At 37.9% G+C, this 26,997-nt stretch overlaps 2 protein-coding genes across 2 annotated transcripts; one reads left to right on the forward strand and one right to left on the reverse strand.

The window, feature by feature from the left end:
- The first annotated feature begins 144 nt into the window (after nt 1-144).
- Nucleotides 145-13,465, forward strand: HSPD1 (heat shock protein family D (Hsp60) member 1). Its single transcript, XM_032224705.1, has 12 exons — nt 145-302; nt 2,462-2,637; nt 4,011-4,263; nt 5,265-5,347; nt 5,549-5,644; nt 5,935-6,028; nt 7,106-7,274; nt 8,644-8,743; nt 10,185-10,430; nt 12,085-12,259; nt 12,595-12,773; nt 12,862-13,465. Exons 2-12 carry the CDS (start codon nt 2,464-2,466, stop codon nt 13,009-13,011), a joined length of 1,719 nt encoding a protein of 572 aa, XP_032080596.1. The 5' UTR covers nt 145-302; nt 2,462-2,463; the 3' UTR covers nt 13,012-13,465.
- On the reverse strand, nt 13,235-26,962 carry COQ10B (coenzyme Q10B). Its single transcript, XM_032224717.1, has 5 exons — nt 26,792-26,962; nt 22,158-22,307; nt 20,282-20,474; nt 16,618-16,719; nt 13,235-15,016 (listed from the first exon to the last, which is right to left on the reverse strand). Exons 1-5 carry the CDS (start codon nt 26,866-26,868, stop codon nt 14,849-14,851), a joined length of 690 nt encoding a protein of 229 aa, XP_032080608.1. The 5' UTR covers nt 26,869-26,962; the 3' UTR covers nt 13,235-14,848.
- Between the last annotated feature and the right edge of the window lie 35 nt (nt 26,963-26,997).

Genomic DNA, 26,997 nt, shown 5'->3' on the forward strand with positions numbered 1-26,997 from the left:
CACGAAGCCTTGGGAGGACTGGGCCAATCAGCGCAGGGAGGCTCCTGGAAGCTCCGCCCCCTTCCCTCGCGAATGAAGGCCGAGAGGGCGTGGCGCAGGGAGTGGGCGGGCCCGGCAGAGTTGCCGCTATCCTCGTTCCCGGGCGAACCTCCCGCGCCAGCCTTTCACGTGGGGGGGAAAGGAGGTGGGGCAGTGCAAGGGAGGTGAGAGCACCGCGCTTGCTTCCAGCCCCCGCGAGTGGTCGAGAGGAGCCACCTTCATTCGTGCTGCGGTATCTCGCCTGTTGCCTGCGCCCACCACAGGTAAAGCGGGGGACCCGAGCCAGGAGGAGGAGGAGGAGGAGGACCGGGGAGGGCTGCGGGGGAAACCCAATGGGAGAATCCGTGCAACTTTCACGTGTCCCTCTCCCGTTCGGACGGAATGACCCAGCGCCTGCCTGCTTGCTTGCCTGCCAGTCATCCTCCTGCCCCTTTCGCCCACCCACCCCCTCCAGCTTTGGTGCGCTTCTAAAAAAAATGGGATTTGTAGTCCGAGGCATCCAAAGGGCTTGCAAAAGGCCAAAGGCTGCGGAACAGCAGGACTGGCGGGGCGGCTTAGATTGTGGGTCAGGCTGATCAGAGCGGGCGGGGGGGGATCGTGAGTCTTGGTGCGTAGAAGCCTTTCTCCCGCCGAATTCTCGGTTGCATTTCGATCAGTGGAGACGGCCTTGGCCCTTCCCCGACCGGCCCGGTGTCCGCAGGCGGCGTTTATAGACTCCCCTGGGGTTAGGTAACGGCTTCCAGCGGATCTACGAGGTGGTGGCAAGTCCTTTGCTGCTGGAGGGCGTCGGGTTAGTGGATCTAGGGCAGTGTTTCTCAACCTTGGCCACTTGAAGATGTCCGGACTTCAACTCCCAGAATTCCCCAGCCAGCGAATGCTGGCTGGGGAATTCTGGGAGTTGAAGTCCGGACATCTTCAAGTGGCCAAGGTTGGGAAACACCGATCTAGGGGACTTAAGGCAGCCCAGCCAAACCTTAAAAGACGGTGGATCTCAAGGTAGCGGCCTGCAATTGCTATGCTTCACACACACACACACAACACGCACCCGTGAAGGTAAGGGAGGGGGAGGGGAGTCTTCTGAATGCACCCACGAGTTTCTTCGGTACTTCAAAAGGTTTGGTGAGCTGCAAGTTTTACGGACTGTAGTACCGCTGTCCGAAGGCTAGGGGGCGCTGCTGCTCTTTTGACCTTGTCCTCCGACCTGGTAAAATGAATGAAGCACGTGTGAGCTACGCTTGATTTGTTAGTAGACTTTACTCTCTCCTTTCCCTCGCCCTCTTTTCTTTTATTTCTTTCCCCCCCACACTTTGCCTTTTTTTTTCTAATGATAGTGGCCGAGAAGCTGCCTTTCATGCTTTGATGTTCTTTTAAATTGATACCAGCCCATAGATACCACCTTAAGCCTGTTTCCCAGTGCATTTTGCTCCAAGATGAAATGGGAGGGGAGGAACAAGCGATATCTTTATCATTCATTCCTGTATTTCTTTTTAAAAAATGATTTCTGATAGGATGTGACTATTGTATATTATTAAGGTTTAAAGCAGATTATCAATGTTTTTGCATTAGATTTGGCATTTTGAGGAATGTTAATGAGCACTCTTACAAAATGGTTGCTGGTGTTTCAAACACAAAATATTCATATAATGGAAAGCAAAATAAATAAATAAACCATGAACTGCTTCAGCCCACTTGCTTTATGTAGATGAGCGACAGTATCGCTAGTACTGATTGTGCTGGTCCAAAATGACTTTTATTAAGTAGTACTAAATAGATTTGTTGGAATTAACACCTGAATCCATATTCCTATCTCCCTGGTTGACAATGAAATACATTTTCAAAAATCCTTTAAGAGCCACTTTGTTCTAGTGACTAAGGCATCAGGCTAGAAACTAGGAGAATGAATTTAGCTTTAGACATGAAATCAGGCTGACTTTGGGCCAGTCACTTCTCTCAACCCAGCCCACCTCACAAGGTTGTTGTGGGGGAAATAGGATGAAGAAATGTTCATCTATTAATATTTAAAAAATTAAGTTGGGATATCAATATATAATCCTTTAAAAAGTCGTAAGACAATATGTGATATCTTTTCATGGTAGTGACCTGTGAGTTGAATTCAAGGGCATTGAATTTGGCATAAGTAGTCCTACTGTAGTGATTGATCTTGCTAGTTATACATGTTCTATAATTTATTTGCCATTTTAAAAAGGCAATCCTATTTTGATGAGTCACTGCTCATAGACTTACCATATTGTGCAACTCTTCTAAACCATGTTGGGAATGAATTTGGAATTTCTGGCCCAGCATATCTGTTGTGCATCAGTTTAGGAAAGAATATTTTGGCATATAGTAGGCATGATTATGATCTGTTTCCATTCTTGATTATGTTGACATTGACTTGCATTCTTCAATGTATTCTTTATAGAAATGCTGCGTTTACCATCAGTGCTACGTCAACTAAGGCCGGTATCCAGAGCTCTGGCCCCACACCTTACAAGAGCCTATGCAAAAGATGTGAAATTTGGAGCAGAAGCCAGAGCTCTTATGTTGCAGGGAGTAGATCTTCTAGCTGATGCTGTAGCTGTCACTATGGGACCAAAGGTATTGGAACAAATAAGTCCAGCACTCTTCAGATGTTTACTTGTGAAGTGTCTTGATTTGATGAAGAGCAAAATCCAAAATAGTTTTGTGACTTAATTTATCTGAAGTGACATTATAATTTCAGCAGGAAAAATAAAATACATTATGTGGAAATCACTGGACTTAAATACATTTCATTTTTATTGTACCAGTTACATTTTAATTAACACTTTTCTATACAAGGTTTTGAAATGTATTTCCCTGTGGCATGTTAGAATATGCTGTCAAGCAAGACCATGTTCCCGTGGTTCGTCCATGAGGCCAATGTGGAGAAAAGACAGGACACGATCTTTCTCGGGATGGAGCAACCCAGATTGGGGGTCTGAGAGCCCCTTTTATTGAGATAGGACAAAGGCAGGAGGAGCAATAGAATATGGTTAAAAACAGCCTGTAAAAGTACAATTTCTAATCTACTGCTCAGGGAAGTTCTGTCTATATATGGTCAAATCCTGGAGTCGTTGGGTAAGGCACATCTAGAGTGAACCTCAGGATGTTATGTTATTCACTATCAGGATATTAGGATGTTATGGAGTACTATAAGGATGTTATGTTCTTTAGGAGTTTGTTTCTTCCTATGTGGTTCAGCATGCCCCGTTATGCACTGGGCCATGGGTGACCGCTACGCCTACACAAGGAATTATATTACAACACAAGATTATGCAACATTCCGTATAAATTGAGCATTCTTGATATCAAATTAATTAAATGAATTTTAAAAAAACCTTGTGAAATTCTCCCCCTGAATTGCTCTAGTATAAAGTGATTATAATATCAACAGCAGGCCCAACTTTACAGTTGTATGGTCAGTAATATGTAGCCCTCAACTTAATGACCACAATGGAGCCTGGAATTCTATGTGACCGGACTCAATTTTGTCACTATTTTTACATAAAATTGTCAAGTGAATCATTTTGAATAAAAATACTCCTTTAAACAAATACAAACTTACTCCTTAGTATGACTGTATTGTTGCATATTTCCTTGGACCTGGCTTCTTTTGTATGCGAGTTGATTTTTGTACACTGTTTTTGCAGATGCATAACTTTGTGCATAACTTTTTCCCGTTTGAACTTCAAATGGGTATATGATTCACCTTTAGCCCTGCTAGCATGTTTCCAGCTCTTGTTTACTTGGGAGTTCCAAATATTTTGTTTCATATTCTACAGTAAGACATAATTAATTATGATGCCTTTCTGGTATGTCTTAATAACATTTAAACTAGTATATTAATTGTTGTAAAAAATATTGTTGAATCATTATTAAGAGATCTGAATGGAACCTAAATTTTATATAAGCTCGGCAGGCCAGTGATTTAACTTCCTATGTTATTTCAGGGAAGAACAGTAATTATCGAACAGAGTTGGGGAAGCCCAAAGGTGACAAAAGATGGTGTGACAGTAGCCAAGGCCATTGATTTGAAGGACAAGTACAAAAACATTGGAGCAAGACTAGTTCAAGATGTTGCCAACAACACCAATGAAGAGGCAGGAGATGGTACAACTACTGCGACGGTATTGGCACGTTCAATTGCCAAGGAAGGATTTGAAAAGATCAGTAAAGGAGCAAATCCAGTGGAAATTAGAAGAGGTAATACGAATCTTCTTTCTGATACGAGTTTGGTAAAAGAAGGTGTAGTCAGACTTGATTCAAAACTGATTTTTCAAAGTGCTTTCAAATAGGCCACTTTTGTTAGTGCTTCCATAATTATCAAGGAAAAGTGAGACATATGGATATCTCTGCATGATGTTACTTTGATAAAGTATTCTATATATCAGTGATGGCTAACCTTTTTGTCATCGTGTGCCGAAATCTTCCGAGAGTCCTGTTTTTCATGTTTAGCTTTCCTCAAGCCTCCAGGAGGATGAAAACGGCCTCCCTTGGGCTCTGGAGGCCCTCCCTGAAGCCGCTTTGCACCAAAAACAGAGCGTGGGGTGTGTGCACTGCCTCCGAAGTATGGGTGCGCATTTCCTGCATGTGCGGCAGAGACCCGAAAATCAGCTGGCTGGCGGGAGATGCATGCACAATGCACCTGAGCTGGGCAACGGCTCATGTGCCTGCAGAAGGGCTCTGCGTACCACCTGTGGCACACGGACCATAGGCTCACCCTCACGGCTGTATATTTTCATAATTGTGTGGATTGTAATCTAACTAGCTAGATCATTTGGAGTCATACAAACCCAAATATTTACATACCGGTTATAAAGAGTATGAGGCTCTGATTTAAATTTCTTGACTCTTGATACAACAGTGTTTCTAAACTCTTCCTCCCATACAGCTGTCTTAAATGACTGTCCATTTTCCCTTCACTATTACAGTGCTGGATAACGTTGATTGGGAAAATGCAAAATAAAGCAGTTTACCTCCGCTTCCTCATATTATTTCTTCTGAGGCATAACAGATTTGAATATGGTCGTCATAGTAATAGACTGGTGTCTATTTATTTGAGACAAAATTGTGTATATGTAACAGGGAGAGAGATTTTACCATAATAACTTTGATGTGGGGAGAATGTGAGGACAATATCTCTTAAATACCTATTTACTGTTAGGTCCGCTGATTATTTAAATGAATACCTTTTTGTTTTTCAGGTGTGATGCTTGCTGTGGAGGCTGTGATTAATGAATTGAAGAAATTGTCCAAGCCAGTCACAACGCCAGAAGAAATTGCTCAGGTAATGTCATCTCAGCCTTAAGCAACTGATTCTGTTTTCCAACGTGCTTTGAAAAATGGCTGTATTATTTGGGCTACACTGTTTAATATGCCTAATAAAACCTCCTAATTTGGAAACATACTCTTTAAATGTGTGGTGTGGTGTCATGTTACCAATTTTTTAAAATGAGATGAGAAGTTTGTATTTAATTTATCTGTGCAGGTTGCCACAATATCAGCAAATGGGGATAAAGAAATTGGTAACATAATCTCCGATGCCATGAAGAAGGTTGGACGGAAAGGGGTTATTACAGTGAAGGTAAGGGTTGCACTGTGTTCCTTATATTATTTTTGTTTTACGATAGCATTTTAAGATTTACTGAAAGCATCTAATGAAAAGTGAAGTATGATGTTTAGGAGCCTTCATAGCATTTGTTAATAGAAGATTTAAGTTGGGGAATAAGATGCACATGTTATGTACCAAAATTAAACTGGGTTTGGTAATTTCAATTATTACAAATTGAGCATTTTCCTCTTACTCAGCGAAGAGGAAAGTGTGGTTGACTTCCAACAAGACTAGTTAATTTTCCAAATCTTTCAAAAAAATAGGATGGAAAAACTTTGAACGATGAGTTGGAAATCATTGAAGGTATGAAGTTTGATAGAGGCTACATCTCTCCCTACTTCATTAATACAGCCAAAGGTAAGATGCCATTAATTGAACCACATGTCTTGTTCTTATCCATCAGTCTTTTTGTTTTCATGATAGGAATAAACGTAATTCATGACATCCCCTGGTCCTATTCATTTATTTTTTTATTCAAGCATGTTTTGCTACAAAATGTAGCAATATCTTGACCCCAATTGGGCAAGATATTGTTAATATTGGGCTTGGGGATCCTAAGGAAGTATGGAGTCTGTTAAATGATTACATTGTATATTGTTAAAATGTACTCTTTTTTGTCTTATACTCTGAATGTAACTTTTCATTTTTTTTAGTTTTTTAGTATTTTAATTATGCATTTCACTTTTAGTATTAAGTTTTTATCAGCCTTAAACTGTTAATCTAACTATAGATTGCCCACATATAATAAACAAAACAATATGAAATGAAGGAACTAAAATGTTCTGGGATTTAGAATTCAAACCGACAAGTACATGCCATGCAACATTCCAGACTTAACAATTCTGTCAATAAAATAGATTTAAAAAGTCAGAATACTAGACATGGCAATACCTGGAGATAGCAAAAGAGAAAAAAAAACTGGAGAAAATGCAAAAAAGAAAGACTTGCAAATAAAAATAGAATGACTGCGGCAAAAGAAAGGAAAGGCAGTACCAATAGTGATAGGTGCTTTCTTCAATCTATATCTGGAGCACCACTTGAACTCCTTGGCATTGAGAAAATCATCCATTGGTTACAAAAGGCAGCTTTTTGGAACAGTTTACATTTGCAGGTTAAGCCTTTATTATTATTATTAAACAATATCTGCCTATGCCAGGTCATTAGAAAGGACTCCATACATGGACAAAAATGCTGAATGCAGTCTAGACATCTAGCTGACTATACATGCAACAATAACAACTATTGTGGTAATTGTGAACCCGGCATTTCTACAGGGTGCCATAATGGAAATTTTCTTTCAGATAAAAATCAAGATAGCTTTGTGGATCCATCTTTGCATGGAATTTGAATGTGCATGTTTTGCAATTGCCACTGGAGGGCCTCTTGCAGACTCCAGATGTGTTGCCACTGCTCTGTTATTATGTTCCTCTGCAGGACAGAAATGTGAATTCCAAGATGCTTATCTCTTAATCAGTGAAAAGAAGATTTCCACCGTTCAATCCATAGTACCAGCTCTTGAAATTGCAAATAATCACCGTAAGCCTTTAGTCATTATTGCTGAAGATCTAGATGGAGAAGCCCTCAGCACACTTGTACTAAACAGGTAGGTTTTATGTATGTATGTATGTATGTATGTATGTATGCATTTAATGCACTTTTTCCAAAATATTTTCAATAAAAGAAATTGCCTTCATACAATCAGCTTTAACAAAGGAAGTTGTCTCCCTTGAAGAATTTGTGATATGTTTGTGCTAGTGGAAGCATTTGGGAGCAGATTTTGAAAAAAGGGGGGGGGACAGCAAAGTGCTAAAAGTTCATACATGATATTTACTTTATCCTGCAGTAATAGAACAGAACTCAAGGATAATCATTATTGTCTGACAAGTAGGGAAACCTTGCTCTTGATATTAGTGGTAGGAATTCTGAAACAATTATGTACTATTTTAACAAGACAGTTAAATAACTTGTTAATATAGCAGCTGTAAAGATAACCGTATAGTAGTTATGATTTTGGTATAACCAAGCAAAAAAATGAAATATTAGCTATTTGCAGTTGAGACTGATGCTGCAAACCTATGGTAATCTATAGTTGAACAAAATTTGTATTCATTTAAAGCACAGGTTTTTAACCTGGATCCGCAAATGTGGATGGGAAAAATTACAACTTTATCTTCACCAATTTCTATCTTAAATTTAGTTATTCATTAAACAATTTTGGCCCAACTCACCTCACAAGATTGTTGTGGGGGAAATAAGCAGCAGGAGGAGGAAGATGTGTTGGATTTGTTTGCTGCTTTGAGTTATTTATAAAAGTAATAAAACTGGATACAAATAAACAAATGATTTCTGTATCCTACGTAATTTATGGCTTTCAAATTCCTAAGATGTTTGTTAACTTCAATAAATCTCACAATTAAATCCTTAAAAAGAATAATTTTATGATTGATTTCAATCAAAGCACATTTGATTACTTTGTTATATTCCTCTTGTTTTTTAATATTTTGATAAAGATACTTCAGAATAAGTGGTAATATTTATTGTATTGATTTTATTTTAAATACATTTTGAGAAAGGGTCTATAGCAGTGTTTCTCAACCTTGGCAACTTCCAGCCCTTTGGACTTCAACTCCCAGAATCCCCCAGCCAGCTATGCTGGCTGGGGGAATTCAGGGAGTTGAAGTCCACAGGACTGAAAGTCGCCAAGGTTGAGAAACACTGGTCTATAAGTTTTCCCAGACTTTTGTCCATAGGACAAGAAGGTTAAGAACTGGTCTAAAAAGTTTCTCGGGAATCAGGAATGCAGTTTATATCACAGGTTATTTGGGTCTGTAAACAATGGCCAATCGTTTCAGTTAAATTGTCATATTAAAATAAGTTCTAATTAAAATTGTATGTTGAGGTATCTTGGACTAAGAAGTATTAAAAAGATTTCAGATTTAAAGTGCACAGTGCTTACTGATTTTCTTTCTCAGATTGAAGGTTGGCTTGCAAGTTGTTGCAGTAAAAGCACCTGGGTTTGGTGACAATAGAAAAAATCAACTTAAGGATATGGCAATTGCTACTGGTGGTGCTGTAAGTAAAACCTAAAAAGAAATGAAAAGGTTCTTAATGCAAAATTAATGCAAAATTGACACATCTGTATTTGTATCATATCTAGAGCTGTAGGATTCTAACCTACTTTTATTGTATACTTGACTTATTGCAATATTTGCTCCTTATTTATATCAAAGGAGAATTTGGGAAGGTGTTTTATGCCAAAGCAGACTAGAGGTGAATATACAGGTAGTCTTCAACTTAAGACCATTCACTTAATGACTCTTCAAATGGTAATGAAAAAAGTAACTGATGACCATTCTTCTCATTACAATTGTGCCCATGGTCACGTGATCAAAATTCAGATGCTTGTCCTTGGTACATTGGCATGTATTTAAGACAGTTATTGTGTCGGGGGTCATGTGATTCACTTTTGCGGTCCTCTGACAAAGTCAGTGGGGAAGCCAGATTCACTTGATATGTTACTAACGTAACAACTGTGGCAAGAAAGGTCGCAAAATGGGGCAAAACACACTTAACTGTCTTGCTTAGCAATGGAAATTTTGAACTTCCTCGTAGACAAAAGTGTTAGGTCTACAAGGTCATGTACGTTGAGATTTAAACCACGGGTGCTCAGTTCATGCAATGGTATAAATGGGCCCCATCATTTTAAGGTCAGCTATCTAGCTTATAGAAAACCCGTGTGGTTTGTGGGGGGGGTTTAAAAGCACTAGGGTAGAAACCAGAAGACTTTAGTTCTAGTTCTCTCTTACGCAAGCCAATGGATGATTTTGGGCCAGTCACTCGCTCACAGTCCCAAGAAGAGAGCAAAGGTGAACTATTCCTAAAAAAATCTTGCTAGAAAACTGCAGGGACTTGTCCAGGCAGTAGTCAGGAGTCAACACTGACTTGAAAGCATCCAGAAACAATCAAAACCATCTACTTTGCAAGTAAAGGGGTTTTCTTGTTGTGAAGTAGGAGCCAGTGTATGCTCTGCTGCAACTCTGCGTGACCCGACAAATGCGCGCATGACAAAAGCGCGGTCCTAAAACCGCGATGTCATCAGCGCGCCGACAGAAGCGCGATTTAAGGCAAGGGTTGGGGTTACAGCGCGCTTCTGTCGGCGCGCTTTACAACTTGCGGTTTTGTCAGGCGCGGTTTTGTCGTTCGCTCTTTTGTGGGTGAACTGCAACTCTGAACTGATAACACTGAAGCCTGTGTGGGTTCTTCCAACGTGCAAGCATGAAACTAATAATTTTGTCTGAGCTATATAGGTTGAAAAATGTACCCTGTTGAAGTGCCTGGGCTGTAAATGATTATATGACATGTAGTTAAGTGTCTTTAATTTGGGAGAAACTTTTAGGTAGGAGTACTGAAGAAATCTTAATGAAGCAAATAAAGAGGGATTGTTTAGTAGTGATTATTAAACAGTTATGCAATTGCGACTACAAAAACCTTTGTTCAATGTAACCTATTTCAGGTGTTTGGCGAGGAAGGTTTAAGTATAAATCTGGAAGATGTTCAGCCTCACGACTTTGGTAAAGTTGGAGAAGTCATTGTAACCAAAGATGACTGCTTATTGCTTAAAGGCAAAGGTGATAAGACTCAGATTGAAAAACGGATTCAAGAAATAATTGAACAACTGGAAACCACAACAAGTGAATATGAAAAAGAGAAGCTGAACGAGCGCCTGGCTAAGCTTTCTGATGGAGTAGCTGTATTAAAAGTAGGTGTGCTATGACCTTTTCCGTCTGGGTAAAAATCAAGTTAATGTAATTTCATCTTTTTATGGTGATTTGGCCTACTTTGTTTTAACTGGGCACATGCAAATTTAATAAATCAATAGGGGGAGTATAAATGGCTTCAACATGCTTGGGATTTGATTAACATTACAGCCTAGTGCAGGGGTAGTCAACTTTTTTATACCTACTGTCCACTTTTGTATCTCTGTTAGTAGTAAAATTTTCTAACCATCCACCAGTTCCACAGTAATAGTGATTTATAAAATAGGGAAGTAACTTTATAAAATGTATAAAGCAGAGTTACAGCAAATCCCTACCGCCCACCATGAAAGCTGGAACACCCACTAGTGGGCGGTAGGGACCAGGTTGACTACCACTGGCCTGGTGTAAGATCCACTAGAGATTAACTATCATATCCAGAAGACTCTGGGTTGGGCATAGTTGATTTAAAAAATTGTTCAAAGTGACTTGTGAAAACGTAACAACATGCAGGAAGACTTCACTCATCTCAAATGTAGTTCATGACAGCAATGATTCCTTGAACTCAATATTCATTTGTGGCCTAAGGCATCTCTTAAAACTGAAGAAGGTGGAGTTTCTTAAGTGGTAACGGTAGTAAAATACTTAACCGTACCACAGAACTGATAACTAGTGTGATTAGGTGTTGTTGTTTTTTATGTCAAAGGGAGCTGTAACATTTATTTCTTGAACAGCAGCATTCCAATCATAGAAGTTGCCTTTCCCAGAGTCGTTCAGATTTCTGGATTTTGCAGATAACTTCTAAGTACAAGTAGCCCTCAACTTCAGAGTAGTCATTTAGCAAACCTGTTACAACCAACCCAAAATAGTGGACTTATTACCCAGATTCGAAGTTCCACCCGTCAGGCCTTATTCGTGGTCATGTGATTAGACTTTGGGCATTCAGTAACATGGCTACATTTATGGCCATTTGCAGCATAGCAATCGCATTTTGATTTATATGCTGCTTCACAGTGCTTTACAGCCCTAAGCGGTTTAGTGTCAGCATATTGCCCTCAGCAATCTAGGTCCTCATTTCACCAACCTTGGAAGGATGCTCGGTTAACCTTGAGCCAGCCAGAATCAAACTGCCAAACCAGAAATTAGCAGAAGTAGCTTGCAGGTCTGTGTTCTAGCCACTGTGCCACCACAGAGATTGCATTACTGACTTATAGTTTTGCTGAATAGCAATAGTAATAGCAATAGCAGTTAGACTTATATCCCGCTTCATAGGGCTTTCAGCCCTCTCTAAGCGGTTTACAGAGTCAGCATATTGCCCCCAACAACAATCCGGGCCCTCATTTTACCCACCTCGGAAGGATGGAAGGCTGAGTCAACCCTGAGCCGGTGAGATTTGAACAGCCGAATTGCAGAACTGCAGTCAGCTGAAGTAGCCTGCAGTGCTGCATTTAACCACTGTGCCACCTCGTTTTCTGCGCAAACCCACACCATAACACACTCTTGGTTAGCTTAATGACCACCACAAAAAAAAGGAAAATTGTATTAGTCAGACTGGCCACTTTGACTGTTTTAACAAAACGACCATGGTGGGTGGGCTCCAGTACAGTTGCATGTCAACAACTACCTGTTAAGGACTTAATAATTAGGGATTTTTCTTAGGTTGGAGGAACAAGTGATATTGAAGTTAACGAGAAGAAAGACAGAGTCACTGATGCCCTGAATGCCACTCGTGCTGCTGTAGAAGAAGGCATAGTCCTAGGTGGTGGCTGTGCGTTGCTCCGTTGTATTCCAGCATTGGATGCTTTGACTCCAGTCAATGAAGATCAGAAAACTGGTAAGTTAATACCAGTTACTAGCACTTACTTGGACACTTAAGATTTTAAGTAACTTCCAAATTTCCTATAGTGCGCTCTCTTCTCCCCCGTGTAGCTGTCTTTTCTCACCTTCAGAAATTTACTTCAACTATCGCAGAGCTTGTTGAGAGCTGGAAAATAGATGAAAGGATCTTACAAAATTAACTTCCAGGTACAGACTGGAAATTTTATACTCGGAAGTCTTCATTTGGAAAGATAGGCAATGTATCTGAATAATGGTCAATGTTGGTTCCATCATCAGCAGTGAAATTAGTGTAGTGCCGTTTTTATAATAACCAGAACTCATTTATTTTAGGCATAGAGATTATAAGAAGAACACTGAAAATTCCAGCTATGACTATTGCCAAGAATGCAGGAGTTGAAGGATCACTGATTGTTGAGAAAATCATGCAAAGCTCGCCTGAGATCGGTTATGATGCAATGCTTGGTGACTTCGTGAACATGGTAGAAAAAGGCATTATTGACCCAACAAAGGTAAATACCAAATTTTCCCAATGATTCTGGGATGGTGCTCTTAGATAGTGTTTCAATCTTTTACAGAATACTCTTAATCCATTCATAGGTTGTGAGAACAGCGCTGATGGATGCTGCAGGAGTAGCTTCCCTTTTATCTACCGCTGAAGCCGTTGTAACTGAAATCCCCAAAGAAGAGAAGGATGCTGCTGCTGCTATGGGAGGAATGGGGGGAGGAATGGGAGGCGGTATGTTCTAAAGCCTAGGCTACATGGATGTGTATCATGAACTACAATGCATGACTTGATAGTTTAAGAGAACCTTGGGTCAGAGTCAGAAAAGATGGATAGTGACTGCAGAAAAGGGTCTGTGTTTTAAAAAAAAGAAAAGAAAATCACTGTAACATTCAGTTACTGCATTTCAGTTGTATGATTGTTTACAGTCATTGTCCATGCCTACAGATAATTTATTTTGTACTTTGAATAAAGACATTTGTACATTCCTGATACTGGGCGCAGATCCATGTACCAATCTTGTGCTCTGAACTTAAAACCAGTTGAAGCACTTGCAATTCTGCTAAATAAGACTTTATTGGTGCCTGCTGTCACTAAAAAATGCAGAAGTCATTGTGTGCAAGACTGAATAAAATTGTGTACAAAGTAGACAAATATACAATTATGTGACAACTTTATGTAATAAAACAATTGCTCTAAGGTATGGTATGGTATGTATTAACTTATTCACAACATAATCTGTTCATCCCAAGTTTCCAAGACAATATTTTTTTGGATTTCATAGCCAACTACAATAACTAATTATTAAAGTCTTATTTTTCAAGGAAAGGTTATTTTTCAAAAGTTAAAACTTTCATATAAAATAGTTGTCAAGTTATTTTTCTTTAACTACATGAAAATAGAAAGCAGAGTGATTGAGCTGCCTTTCTAGTACAAAACAGTTTTGATAACATTGTGACTGAAATTAGAACTGCACTGAAGCCATTTAGAATCCAGCTGTACTTCAATTTGATCTACAAACCTTTCTTGCCTGAGTAACCATTTTTCATGATTAAGGTTCCAGAGAGTTCATTTGATGATGGGGCTTATGACCATTGTGAAACAGTTTGTAGTAAGGAATACAGCTGACCATAGATTACAGTACTCTCACATTTATGAAAATAAAAAATGAGAGGAGTGTATAGTATCAAAAATAGTCATAGGGCAAATAGTATGTTTATGAATCAAGCTAGAACCATCAAACTATTACAAGTGGTGAGTACAGCAATATATAACAAATACACTGTTTTAACTTAAACTATAGTTAATGCCAGAGTTACAGAAGCCAACTCTGGCAAACAGTGGTATTCTTTTTCCTGTTTATTCCTAATTTGTTTTCCAACTATGGAGGAAGGTGGGGAATGTGCTTTGTTAGCACTGTCAGTTCTGCTGGTAGGAGAGAGCCATAAACCCCCCCAGGCATTATGGTTTGTCATTAACTGGAACGTTTTTTAAAGCTAGAATTAATGATTATTCATAGAAGACCCCTAGTATAGGTAAGTTACCTGTTGGAACCTTGCAACAGTTTACTACAGTACCATATTAAATAATGTACTGATGAATCTGAGCCCTTTCTGTAGGATTCATACAACTTACTAAAATACTGCATATTAAGTTTGTTACTAAAGTTTATGCACTACAAAAACTCTTGTTTATAGAAATGCACACTGCTTGTTAAAAGCTAGTTTTGAATACTAAAAATAACTTAAATATGCATTTAAAATAATAACTTAACCTTGATTTCAATAGTAAATATTAAACATTTTGTCAAAATAAGGCTATAGACCTGGTAACAGTGCTGAGTTTTATACACGCTGAAAAGATGAGGGGAGGCCATTGTAAATGTAGCTGCCACTCAGTGAACTTACCAGCACCTTAGAATTGCACTTGACTGAAGCTTCTATGTACACCTGCATCTTACATGCATGTTTTATACAGTAGTATTATACATAATTGGCAAAAAATGCCCCATGTAATTGGAAGCCCACATGAGAAAAACATCTCATATGTAAAGATGGTGTCCCAAGAAATGTCAAAACTACTTTATGTATGATGCACTTCATGAAGCATTAACTCTCGAGGTATTGTAGTTTCTGGACCATAGAGCTTGCCTGCTCTTCTTTCAAATGCAGCTACCATCTGTTTAACAACTTCATCAAAGAACAATGTGGCAAGCTGAGAATGCAGAAGGGAGCGAAACTCAAAAGAAATCTGTAAAGGAAAACAAATTATCAGTCACCCTCAATGATTAAGATGAGTAGGCAGTTGTTCTTATGTTAATCTACCCATATTGGGAAATAGTGGCTAGTTATAAGTTCATAAGAAAATTTGGGCACTCATTTTCTGCAATTTCAATCTAATATTTGTAGATTACAATTTTCTAGCCATGAATCATTTTATCTTCATTAACCTTAATTGGCATTCAGGTTGGGTGGTACTGCTCAACAATATATAGACAAAATCAGTACCACAGGACTTTCAACAAAGTGACATTAATTTACTTCCCAGTTATAGTAGTCTGCACACAATACAATGCTTTCTTAATTACTTTGTCTTTTGTATCCCTTCTCCCACATAATCATTCTAGTTTTGCTATGTTCTATGTATTTCCAATTCAAAATGCTTCGTGCTCCTTTGGGTATGGTGGGGGCATTCCAAAGCTCCTGTTTGTAACTGAAAGCAGCTGTGCTTTCTAGGGTTACACAGCTGTCTGGCAGTTCAGTCCTAAATACCATTTAATCTAAGGAAGTGCCAACAGGTATCATGTGCATGCCTATATATGGTCACACATATATGGACCCTTTTTTCTTTAGAATCGAAAGTGCCGCATAGTTAAAAATACCTAACCAAGAAACGTATCTCCATATAAGAAGGCTAATTAATTATATTTAAATAAATAAGTATACTGGTCCGCTGATGCATTTTACTAGTCTTCTACATTCTAAAGAGTAACGTTTGTCAATAATAGGCAATCATTTGGCCAGTTCTGACAATTTCCTGTTCAATACAACAACATTAAAGGTAGCTAAGTTAGTCCTTGTTTAATGACAAACTCATTCAGCGACTATATGAATTTACAATGGCATTGAATGAGTCCAATATTGCCATTTGCAAGCTTCCAACAAGCAAAATCAGTGGGGAAGCTGGCAGGTTGCAAATGAGAGCTATGTGACATCACACTTAATGATAGTGCAGGATTTGCTTAATGATGGCAATTAAGTGCCATCACTAAGTGGTATAGCCACATTATTTTGCATATACTTAGCGATGGTCATGGTCTCAATTATCCTTAACTGAGAACTACCTATATTGAGGAAAAAACCTTGAAAATACCTAAAGCTAAACTATTTGAATGAAATGCTATAAAAATATTGAAATGATAATGAAATTACAAGTTTCTAGTGGAATAATTTATTCCATGCACATTACACATTGCTTGGAAATGAGCATTCTTCGTTGCTTAAAAACAAATTAATTAAAGTTGGATTGCTGCAACGAAAAATTATGGTTCACAAAAGTAATTTTGCAATCATAATTAAAAGCAAACTATACAAAGCCAGTCTGGCAGAGTGGTTAAGGTACTAAGCCAGAAACTGGTAGCTCATGAGTTCTAGTCTTGCCTTAGGCACATATCCAGCTGGATGACTTTGGTCTCATCACTTTCTTTCTATCCAAGTAAGCCACTTCTGTACCATGCACAATAAAATACATATTTAAAATACTTATATAGGATAATACAGCAATCAGGTATAGTTTCAAAAATACATTTTTCTCTGATCTCAATAGCTTAGAAGAGTTATTTTGCTACTTACTGAAAAATCCAAGGTACATGTCCTTTGATAGCCAGGAATTCCTGGACTGAAGCGCCACACGGTTTCCAGATGATTAAATAGTTTTCCATCTGTACAGGATGCCTATGAAAAATTTAAATTAAGTAAATGTATATTGCAAACAAAACTTTGAACCCCATACTTTTAAAATGTCTTAACTTTGATACATTGTGTATTATATGATCATCACCACAATAACCTCAAGGAATTTTTTTTCCCCAGCATGGAGCAAAATTGAAAGGAACATTACATTAATATTTTAAAAACTCCAAAATGAATGAGTTTTCTCTTAGAATAATCTAGCTTCCTTTGAACATTGCAACTGTTTCTCAACAGTATTTTTTCACTTCTGCAAATATAAGTGTTTTCTCGGGTAAAAGAGACTAACCCAACAACTGGCAAAATAATCAACTTGAAGATGGGTAATTTCTTTGAAAATATAATCTAGGTCCATTCAATTTCTTTGTTTATTTTAATTTCTTCTCTCTGGGACTTTTAAAAAAAAATTCTTCTGAAGGACAGGTTTTGAAAAATCTATTTCATGTTGGCCCAACTATAGCAATTACTTTATGGGGGAAACCTAATCTTAACAGGGACTCAAAATAAGTTGAAGTATGCATTACAGAAACAGCCTGGAGGTAAATAGAAAATATTCAACAAGTACAGAAGGGTACTAAAAAGCTGGTGGAAGAATTTTCCAGCTTCAGTCCCTTGGCACCAGTACTTAAGATAGGAGTGATATGATCCAAAAGCAGTGCCAATTTCAGCAGACAATAGAAATTCAAACAGAACTAGTTTAACCTGGTATAATGCAGCAATATATCTGTCATTATACCAGCTTATACAAGAAGAATATGACACTGGGAAGGGAGAGGCTTTAAGAAGATTGACAAGTTAGGAAATAAGATAAAAGTTTACTTTCTTATAAGCCACTTTTAGATAGCTTCAGAGTTGTAGAATTGAAGAATCATTATTCAGATCTTTATAGCTTTTTTTTAAAAAAATTAATTATTATTTATACTTTATAGGAACTGTATTGGCTTGGCAGAATTAAAGCGAGGTACTCCTGGTAATATTTAATGTACAGTTTTAAGAGGAACTGTTGCGTAATCTCAACAATGATAGTCTAAGGCATTGATGGCTAACCTTTTCGCCACTAAGTGCTGAAACTGGAGCGTGTGGGTGTACGTCGGAGTGATGGAACCCAGAAGAGGGCAGCTGGCTGTGCGCATGTGCGTGGCGGCCAACTGCTCTTCCGGGTTCCCGTGCGTGCATGCATACTTTCCAGTTGGTCTTCGCGCAAAGACCAGATGGCCAGCGCGCACCAGAACACAGAAGAGCAGTTGGCGATGGTGCATGTGCCCACAGAGAGGTTTGCCATCACCTTACACATAAGATACGTGAGTGAAAAATTAAGTGTAAACTATTTGCATAAATTTGGTAGGTATGTTATGGCATGATCTCAGCAAGACAAAAGCTATTCTGGAGCATTGGTTAGAATGCAGCATTCTAGGCAGGTCTAGGACACAGCCAATTTTCCATGGCCAACTCGCTATGGGGTAAGAGTTACATAAATATCAGACATGATGGAACAGAATCATTAAAGAAGGGATGCAAAAGGAGGGACAAAATGAAATGAATATCAAAAATGAAAATGTTTTGATTATTTTAAATAATTAAATTGAATTATTGTCCCATGATGAGTTGGCCATGGCAAGTTGTCCCATTTTGTTGCAGGCTAACTGCCCACAGTTTGCAATTCGATCCTCACAGGCTAGAGCTTGACTTAGCCTTCTGTTCTTCCGAGGTTGATAAAATGATGACCCAGATTGTTGGGAGCAATCTGTTGACACTGTAAACGGCCCAGAGTGCGCTATAAAGCACCATGGAATGGTATATATTGCTATTGCTATTCTGGATCTAACTGCTGAAGTTGAGAGACCAAGGGATAAGAACTATGACTAGATTATTGCAAGAACCTTGCAGTAGTTCTACTGTTGCAATTCATTCAAGCATTTGGATTTTCTGCTTTAATTTCAAGCAATATAGGGGAGTTTAAAAGGACATTTCCACTCAGCCTCGTATAAGAAAAATAAAGTCTACTTGCAAATTCAGGAGATTTAAAACTTTAGGTTTTCTTGGATGGATTTGATTTTTAGGTAGGTTTCAGTCATGGCTGTAAAACAGAAGCTTTCAATGCTATTGACTACAGCATCCTCGTAGACAGGTTATTTGAGGTGGGATATAGTAGCACTGTACTATGGTGGTCTACTCCTACTTGAATGTCCAACTAGCACTGGCCAATTACCACTCTGCATTATCACAATTGGGCTATATAGTCCCTCAAGGCTCCATTTTAGCTGCTAATCTTTAACATATATACGAAACCATTAGAATAGGTCATCCATTGAGATTGAGATGCCATCAATACATGGAGATACCCAACTCTGCCTCTCCTTTTCCTCTAGGAAAGTTAATTGTTTGGACAGGGTAAAGGAGTGGATGAGAGTCAATAAACTGAGACTCAATCCAGGCAAGATTTGTTGATGGTGATTCTATCCAACTGGGGGGGGGGGTGCCCTGATTGGCCTGGAGAGATCCACATTCACCCTAAAGGAGCATTATTTGCAGTTTGGAGGTGATTCTTGATCTATTATTGTCAGAAGCCCCAGGGGCCTCGCTTGAACAGAGTGCCTTTCAACAGCTTTGGCTGAATGATCAACTGACCTTTTCCAAACAGCCTTGCAATGCTCTGGTAACTTTTTTGTTGGATTATTGCAAAGCACTGTATGTGCAGCTACTTTTGAAAACAGTCTGGAAACTTCACTTGGTTCAACATTAGAGTGGCTAGACTATTCACTGCGACTGGCTGATATGAATATATTACGCCAATATTTTATCGTCTACACTGACTTATCAGTATATTTCTAGATTGAATGCAAAATACCTTTAAAGACTTCAAGGCTTTGGATCTGATTATCTGAAGGAGCACTTTCTCTAGTATGTACCTATATTGGGCCTTAAGATTTTCTGAGACCCTCCAGATCCTCCCCCCCCCCCAAAAAGAGGAAAGATGGGTTTCTACCAGGGAGGGCAATTTCTGAGTCTGTTTCCCCAGGTAGACTCAACTGGCATTCGTGTTATTCCAGTGCTAAGTGAGGACCATTTTATTTTCACAGGCTTTTAAAACATTTTAATTATATTTTAACATATATTAATTCACCTTGTTTTACAAGGTTATGACCCCCTTATTGCTACTAGGAGTATACAGTGCATTTATGTAGTATTTGATTGGATTGGATATGTAGTAACTCAAATTGTATACTTTCTCTTTTTTTGGTGTAAAACACTCAGAGAGTTTTGACTATTGGGCATTTTAAAAATTTAAATAAATAAACAAACTATTTATACACTGAATAGGTATACTGTTTACTCTTCAGAGCAGACTTGCTTTTAAGAGCGTTCTCTCCACATCCTAGTGCTAGTTACGTACATCCAAATATCTTCCCAAGCAATAAGCTATATCCAGATTTACGAGAAGAGTAATCGGAGGGAGAGCCAGCCCAAGATTTCTCGGTATTATGGCTAGACAAGATCCCTTATTGGGAACTCTTTGGAGTTACATATAACAACAAATAAGCATTACCTTAACCAGGTGAGGTCTGACTAGTGTAATAACTGATGTGTATCTTTCCAACACAGGAGGAAATCCTACTTCTAATTTAGCTTTGCAGTATCCTGTACGTTTGGATAATACGTCTGATTTTTTGCACCAAGGAACAAAGTTCTTGTATTCGCTTACAACAGCTACCACGTCGTACATTTCTTGCATAGAATACCTAGTAAATAATGCAAAAATGGAAAATACAATTATTAGAGATATGTAGTTAAAATATATTTTATTTCTCTCCTCCCCTTTACTGTTCCAATCATTCTTCAAACAAATATGGAATTTCAGCTAGCTTCCTCACACAAGGTTGTACTTCAAGGACACAATCCTGCCTGTCACTCCAGTATTTAATTGCTCTGAAACTGTTCATACTTTTCCTCTGCACAAGACTTAGTCCCAATGGATTTAGCAGAAGCCAATGTAATCTTGTGTATACAATTCTGGCCTTTAAAAGAATCCTTATTTTAATCATACCTTCTCTCAGCCTTGACTATTTCCTTATAACACAAGGATATTAAGGATTATTTAGGGTATTTTAATTCTAAAAGTTAAATATATTGGATGAGAAGTAAATAGAAGCTAGTAGTCAAAACTTTTGCAAACTGTTTGACTTCCTTGAAAAGGGTAAAAACTTTTAATAAAAAGATACAATAGTTAAATAGTACATCTTCTTTGATTAAAGGGAATAGCAATCAACTGGGGCCATAATTTAACTCATTATTGTACATGGTCTTTGTTTTTATTCCCCAAAGTGATTAAAGAACTGCAAACCAATCTTCAGAGCTCATTAAAAATGAATTTGAGAGTAGATAGTAAATAAGCATTAACTTTTAAAATTATAGTTTCATAAGCCAGTATGAGACTCTCAGGCAACATATTGAAAGGAGTTGTGGACAGCACCCTGGCCTGTTACCAGAAGAGTGCATCAATAGTAGAGATAATCTGTGAGCTAATAGCTTGTCCATCATATTTTGTAACTTGTTAGTAAAGCATGTTGGTCATGTGACTGCACTGAGTTTATGAACTTTTTGGGAGTGGACATTAAGTGCACCAATGTTTTAACTCCGCTTTTTGGCAAAACCTTTTAAAATACAGTTATGTGACCATGGGACACTTAAAATAGTTGTAAATCTAGCACAGTTGCCAAATGCCTGAAGTGTGATCATATCACTGCGGGGCAGAACTGTCAGAACTTCTAATCAGGTTCTAAATACCTCCCAGGTAGGCCAATTGGAACTATTAAGTTCCTGTCCTGTTATCCCTAATGCAATAGAGCTATACATACATTCACATAAGTCTCTGGAGAAAGCATAGCATGTTCTCCAACATCATATGATGGAGCTGATTCAACAATGTTGACAAACCTACCCAAGATATATTGCTAACTGATTGTATGGGATAATACACTACACTATATATACTGCCATACTATATCATTATCTCAAGAAAGGGGCAATATATCCCATTCATAAATAACTAACAATGATATCAAACTAGAATTACGTTGTAAGCAAAGAACTATAAATCCTGTATTTGCTTCTGCAAATGTAGAGCTGCCCTAAAAATTATATCCTGTGAACTTTAATCTTGTTTATATATAGTAGGACCATAAACTGCTCAGAGTGGATTAACAACAGCATATAATGAAAAAAAAATTAAATAAAATTTAAGGAATGCTTAAATGATTTCAAATTAAAGTGTGAAATTCAAGAATGAAATAGATAAGCATACATTTTAGCTATATAAACAATGTGAGCAAAGGCAATTGAAAATGAGAAGGACTGTTTTCATCAATGCAATCCATTAGTATCTACTTCTGTGTAATGGTACAATGTATTTTTCTTATACAAACCCTATAATTCTTCTCTCTGAATATTCTTTCCTTTTGTTCACGAATGGTGCAGTGAAGTTGAAGTAAGTTCTTCTTGGAAAGGCACAATTTTTTGCTGGTATTTGTGGCAGTGGTGCTTTGCTCACCAATATTTCCCAAGAAGTCAAATGCCTGGAATGATTTAAATATTTTTTATCAGAACAGGCATCTGGTTAACACAGTATAGATGAGCCAACAAGATGGGAAAACAAATAAAGAGTAACACAAGGACAATCAGACTCAGGATTAGGTTAACTTTTTTATGCCTTGGACAAGCTAAATATATCTCAGTCATGAGAGAACCTGGCAACAGTACAATATAAAGGCTGTCCCTCTTAAAAGTTGGCTCTGAATCAATCTGAGGCCACACACTACTCGGTTCATATATTTGAAAAGCAAGTTTCCTGTCAGGATGGCAAGAATCAAATACATTCAGCCTTTCTTCTATAGTTATAAAACATAACTTAAGCAGAAAGCTGAAAGCATTTTTCATTATGTTTCTCTTTTGGAGTGTCTTAGGTTTTCAGTGAGAATATAAGGTATGCAGATACAAACTGTTAGAATGATGACTACCTGTGATATTTTTTAAGGCTTTCTTCCTTTCAAATAGTCTCTTGCACTTATCAGCATATTCGACAAGGCATGGGTCTTCTATTATAAATATTTGGTTCAGTTAACATTTTCTTCCATAGCCATATACTACATTGAAAGAAATGCTGCTTGCTTAGATTTAGCTAACTTTATATTCAGAGGTGAAGGCATGAACAATTTCTTGCTAATGGTAATCTTATAATAAAATGCTATATCCACCCAAAAGTTCAGCTCCTGCAATAGCACTACTACCATAGTTACTGTATGTCTTTAAAACAGGAGTAGAACACATTTTTCAGCTTGGGTCCTATTTCTAAACATAAATAACACTGACCAGAACATCTGATAAATTTGTCAGGCCAGTTTTCAAAGGAGGCAAAGCAGTTAATTTAAAAGGGGTTTCATTTTTGCAGTTATTGAAGTTGTGAAACTCTTATTAACTAAATCAAAGGCTAAACTTTTATTTTCAATCAAAAAAGTCTCGATCAATCTGAACTGTAACATTAGAATCAAGAAGTCATAACAGAAGTTAAAAATGGACTTGACCTTCCTCAATTAGCGATGTAGGAGATTAAAGGATGTATTTCTTGATCAAATGTAAGCATACCACAAATAAGCATGCCAAAGAATAAAATTTATTTTTCTGCTTCCGAGATTATGAATTATAATTTATAAATAAAAAGGAGGAAATTTTTGCAGTAGAAAGAGGGATATATTTAGTAGGAAATGTTCACCCTATCCTTCATTGTATCTCAAGTGTCAGTTTTGGAAAAATAATGTCATCATATGATGATTATATGACGTTATGTTTGTATCATGTTAGCTGTAAATATACAGATACATTAAAAGTAGCAAGAACCATTTACATTTAACTGAAGATAAGTGATTCTAATGATTGAAAATGTAGGTGACTGTCTAGTTTAAGAGGGTGTGAGGGATGTTCAGGAAGAAATAATATCTCTGGTGGAGGGGTGTTAAGTGCCCTTTTTAGGGCTGCTTGTTCACTTTTGATACCCATCTGGGTATCAAAGCAATAAACAAGTGATTGCATGCAGCTCCAAACAGAAAATACTAATTAAACCTATAAATCACATTTGTAGATACAAATATGACTCTAGGATAGAAGTTTTTAAATACTGCAATTTAAAAGAAAATGTGAGTTTTATACTTCATTCATCTTTAATTCAAGCATGTAGTATCCCAATTCTGATTGTAGTAGATTGTTTTAAACTTTGTCTTTCATATGTATATAAAATATATTAAGTTATGAATTACCGGAAACACAGGAAAAGTGAAGGTCATTACTGTCTTCATGTGTGCCAATGCACAAAGCAGTAGTAGATAGAAGAAGAACAATACAGAATTACTGAGACTTAAGTTGCTCAGTAAAAATCAGAAAGTAGGGTATATTCTAGGATCAGATATAAAATAACATTCTCAAAATATCAATTATTGTATTTTGCCATTCTAAAACATAAACCATGAATATCTGAAATATCACAGTCTTTTAATTTTGGTACAATGCAAAAAATAAAATTTTGTTCTTCAAGACAATCACTGTGTTTTCCAAACTTTGTGCTGAGATGAGAAATACCTAATGGAGAGATTAATACAACATTTTATGTACAGATAAGACCTTGAGAAAATTGGAACATCCATGCCTTCATCAATCAAAACACAAGTGATATGAGTAAGAAAACATCTTTACTTTGATAAAGACTTGCAAATTAGCAAACTTTTCCCATTTTACCAGAATAATCTGATATGGAAAGAATTGCAGCTTTACTTTGCTAAGGTATTTTTTATGTGTGATTTTTTTTTTCAAGGTTCTAGATAGGTTTTAGGACTTATTCCCCAAAGTATTATGATTAATAAATTAATAATAAATAAATAAATAATAAGTATAAGGAAAGCAAGTGAGAAAGTGTGATTAAAACTAATATTTTTCTTCAATTGTTAAAATGATTAATCATTGCCAGGCTCAAAAGAATACTCCAGATTAAATTTGCATACTGAATTACAGATTGTCAGATATTTCAATGCAGAACATTACACAATGTTTTCCCTACCATTATTAGGTCTACCTAATAATACATACAACTGACAGAGAGCAAAGTGAGACTTAGCATATATGAAATAATTTATAGAAGGAAGAGTTAGTAAGTATAACATCGGGAGCAACCACCATATATTGAATGTGTCCAATAGCCCTTTTAGAGTAATACCATATGTAAGAAAAGGCATACAATACTTGTTTCTCCAATAAGAAAAGCCCTATTCCCCATGCTATTCATTTAGAAGTGCATGGAAAGTCTAAAGATTATGCCAACACTTTCTCAATGGCTTACAATTCCTAATTACATGTTAAATGGTAACAGCAAAACAAAACAAAAAGGAAATTTAAGCAAGTCAAAGTTACACATAAGAGAGAAACTTAAGAGATGTAACTTTTGACACTATTTTCCTAGTAATAAATATCACAAAAATTCAATTTGATGTCATTCTCTTGATGGTTGACTAACTAACACACAGTTAAGTACCTGCTCTTAACCAAGGCACTTATAATACATACTTCTTTACTTCCTTTACTTCTTTCAAATATAACACTTTTCAATATGAATTATTTCCTTTGACAGAAAGTATGCATTTTCTAATATATTCTTTATCATTTTCAAGCCTGGGATTTGAAGGGTGGATAAAGTTTTTAAAATATGTCTGAAGTTTCAGAAAAAAATATGAAGGTGTTAAATGGCTCCAAAGAGCAAGAGCTGAAGGACAATATTATGTATTTATTCTGCTTTAGAATACTGTTGATAGCACGCCACAATACACAAGTGTAAGTCACCAGATAGCCAGGTACTTCATAGGTAATTGGATCGAAAGAAGTAAAAAGAAAAGAACTTTACAAAAAAAAAAAGATAGACACATAATTTGGACCAGATCAAACTTAGAAGACTTAGGGAAGAGGGAATTGGCTCTTTATCAATGAAAAAAAAGATAGACACATAATTTGGACCAGATCAAACTTAGAAGACTTAGGGAAGAGGGAATTGGCTCTTTATCAATGAAATGGTGAACTAAACATAGCATGCAAATAATACATTAAAACAGTGTTTTTCAACCACTGTGCCGTGGCACACTAGTGTGCCGTGACATAGTGTAAGGTGTGCCGTGGGAGAATTACTTTATATATAGTCAATATAGGCACAGAGTTAATTTTTTTAACATTTTCTAATGGTGGTGTGCCTCGTGATTTTTTTCATGAAAAAAGTGTGCCTTTGCACAAAAAAGGTTGAAAAACACTGCATTAAAATATATAATGTACTTCCTTTACAACATTGGTGTGACATGCATACTAATAAGAGCACAATGGACTAAGAAATAGATGATTACCCCATAAGACCATTGACGCGTTCTACAATTAATCGAGAAATTAAATCTCACAGGGATAGAGGAGATATCCAATCTGTTCTATTACAAAAGTGTTTATTAATGTTAGTACATTTTAGCTGGAAATCAACAATAATCTGTCATGGCAAACAACAGGAGCCTTTTGTCACTTCTATTCCACCCACCACCCATTACAATGAAGGTAACTATTAAGTTGATAAAATTAGGTAGAGGGGTTAAGGTGGCACTTAATGATTGGGGGCCACAAAAGCCATCAAGCTCATCGGGAGCTCCCCAATCGCGGGTCCTGGGGCTTTTCCCAGCCGGTGGACGAAGCCCCAGGAAGGCAACCGCGCCTCGGGGTGACTATGGAAGCGGGCAGGAAACTCCCGAACAGTGACGGGCGGGGAAGGAAAAAAAAAAGCGAAGGCGACGGGAACCACCCTCGGCGCTCGTGACCAGGGAAAGGAGCCTCGGAAACCGCCGCCGCCGACGGTTGGCGGCAGACCCGCTTAGCCGCCCGCTCAAATCTACCGGACGCCTAGCAAACTTTCCTGCCCGAGCAGAGAAAAGTGACGGCTTTGGGGTGGGGGGGGGGTGTCTCCAGACAACCTGAGCTCCCCTTCTCGCCGTACCTGAGGGCTACTCTACGCGAAGGCACTGCCAACCTCTCCACCAGAGCCCTGCCGAGAGCCCGACTGCTCCGCGCCATTATTCGACTTCCCGCGGCGCCTCCAGACTCCCTCAGTGCCCCATCCTATTCTGGCTCCCTCTCCCTCAGCCGCCGCCGCCGCCGCCGCCGCCTCAACGGCCTCCCAGTACCTGTCCACACCTCCCTCCC

This window comes from Thamnophis elegans, chromosome 1 (assembly GCF_009769535.1).
Source record: "Thamnophis elegans isolate rThaEle1 chromosome 1, rThaEle1.pri, whole genome shotgun sequence".
Lineage (NCBI taxonomy): Eukaryota > Metazoa > Chordata > Lepidosauria > Squamata > Colubridae > Thamnophis > Thamnophis elegans.

Coding starts and splice junctions, on each gene's coding strand:
- HSPD1 (XM_032224705.1), top strand. CDS start 2,464: ATGCTGCGTTTACCATCAGTGCTACGTCAACTAAGGCCGGTATCCAGA. Junction 5,348..5,548: donor CGCCAGAAGAAATTGCTCAG/GTAATGTCATCT, acceptor TTATCTGTGCAG/GTTGCCACAATATCAGCAAA. Junction 12,260..12,594: donor CAATGAAGATCAGAAAACTG/GTAAGTTAATAC, acceptor CATTTATTTTAG/GCATAGAGATTATAAGAAGA.
- COQ10B (XM_032224717.1), bottom strand. CDS start 26,868: ATGGCGCGGAGCAGTCGGGCTCTCGGCAGGGCTCTGGTGGAGAGGTTG. Junction 20,475..22,157: donor TCAGAGAGAAGAATTATAGG/GTTTGTATAAGA, acceptor ATTATTTACTAG/GTATTCTATGCAAGAAATGT. Junction 15,017..16,617: donor CATGTACCTTGGATTTTTCA/GTAAGTAGCAAA, acceptor TTTCCTTTACAG/ATTTCTTTTGAGTTTCGCTC.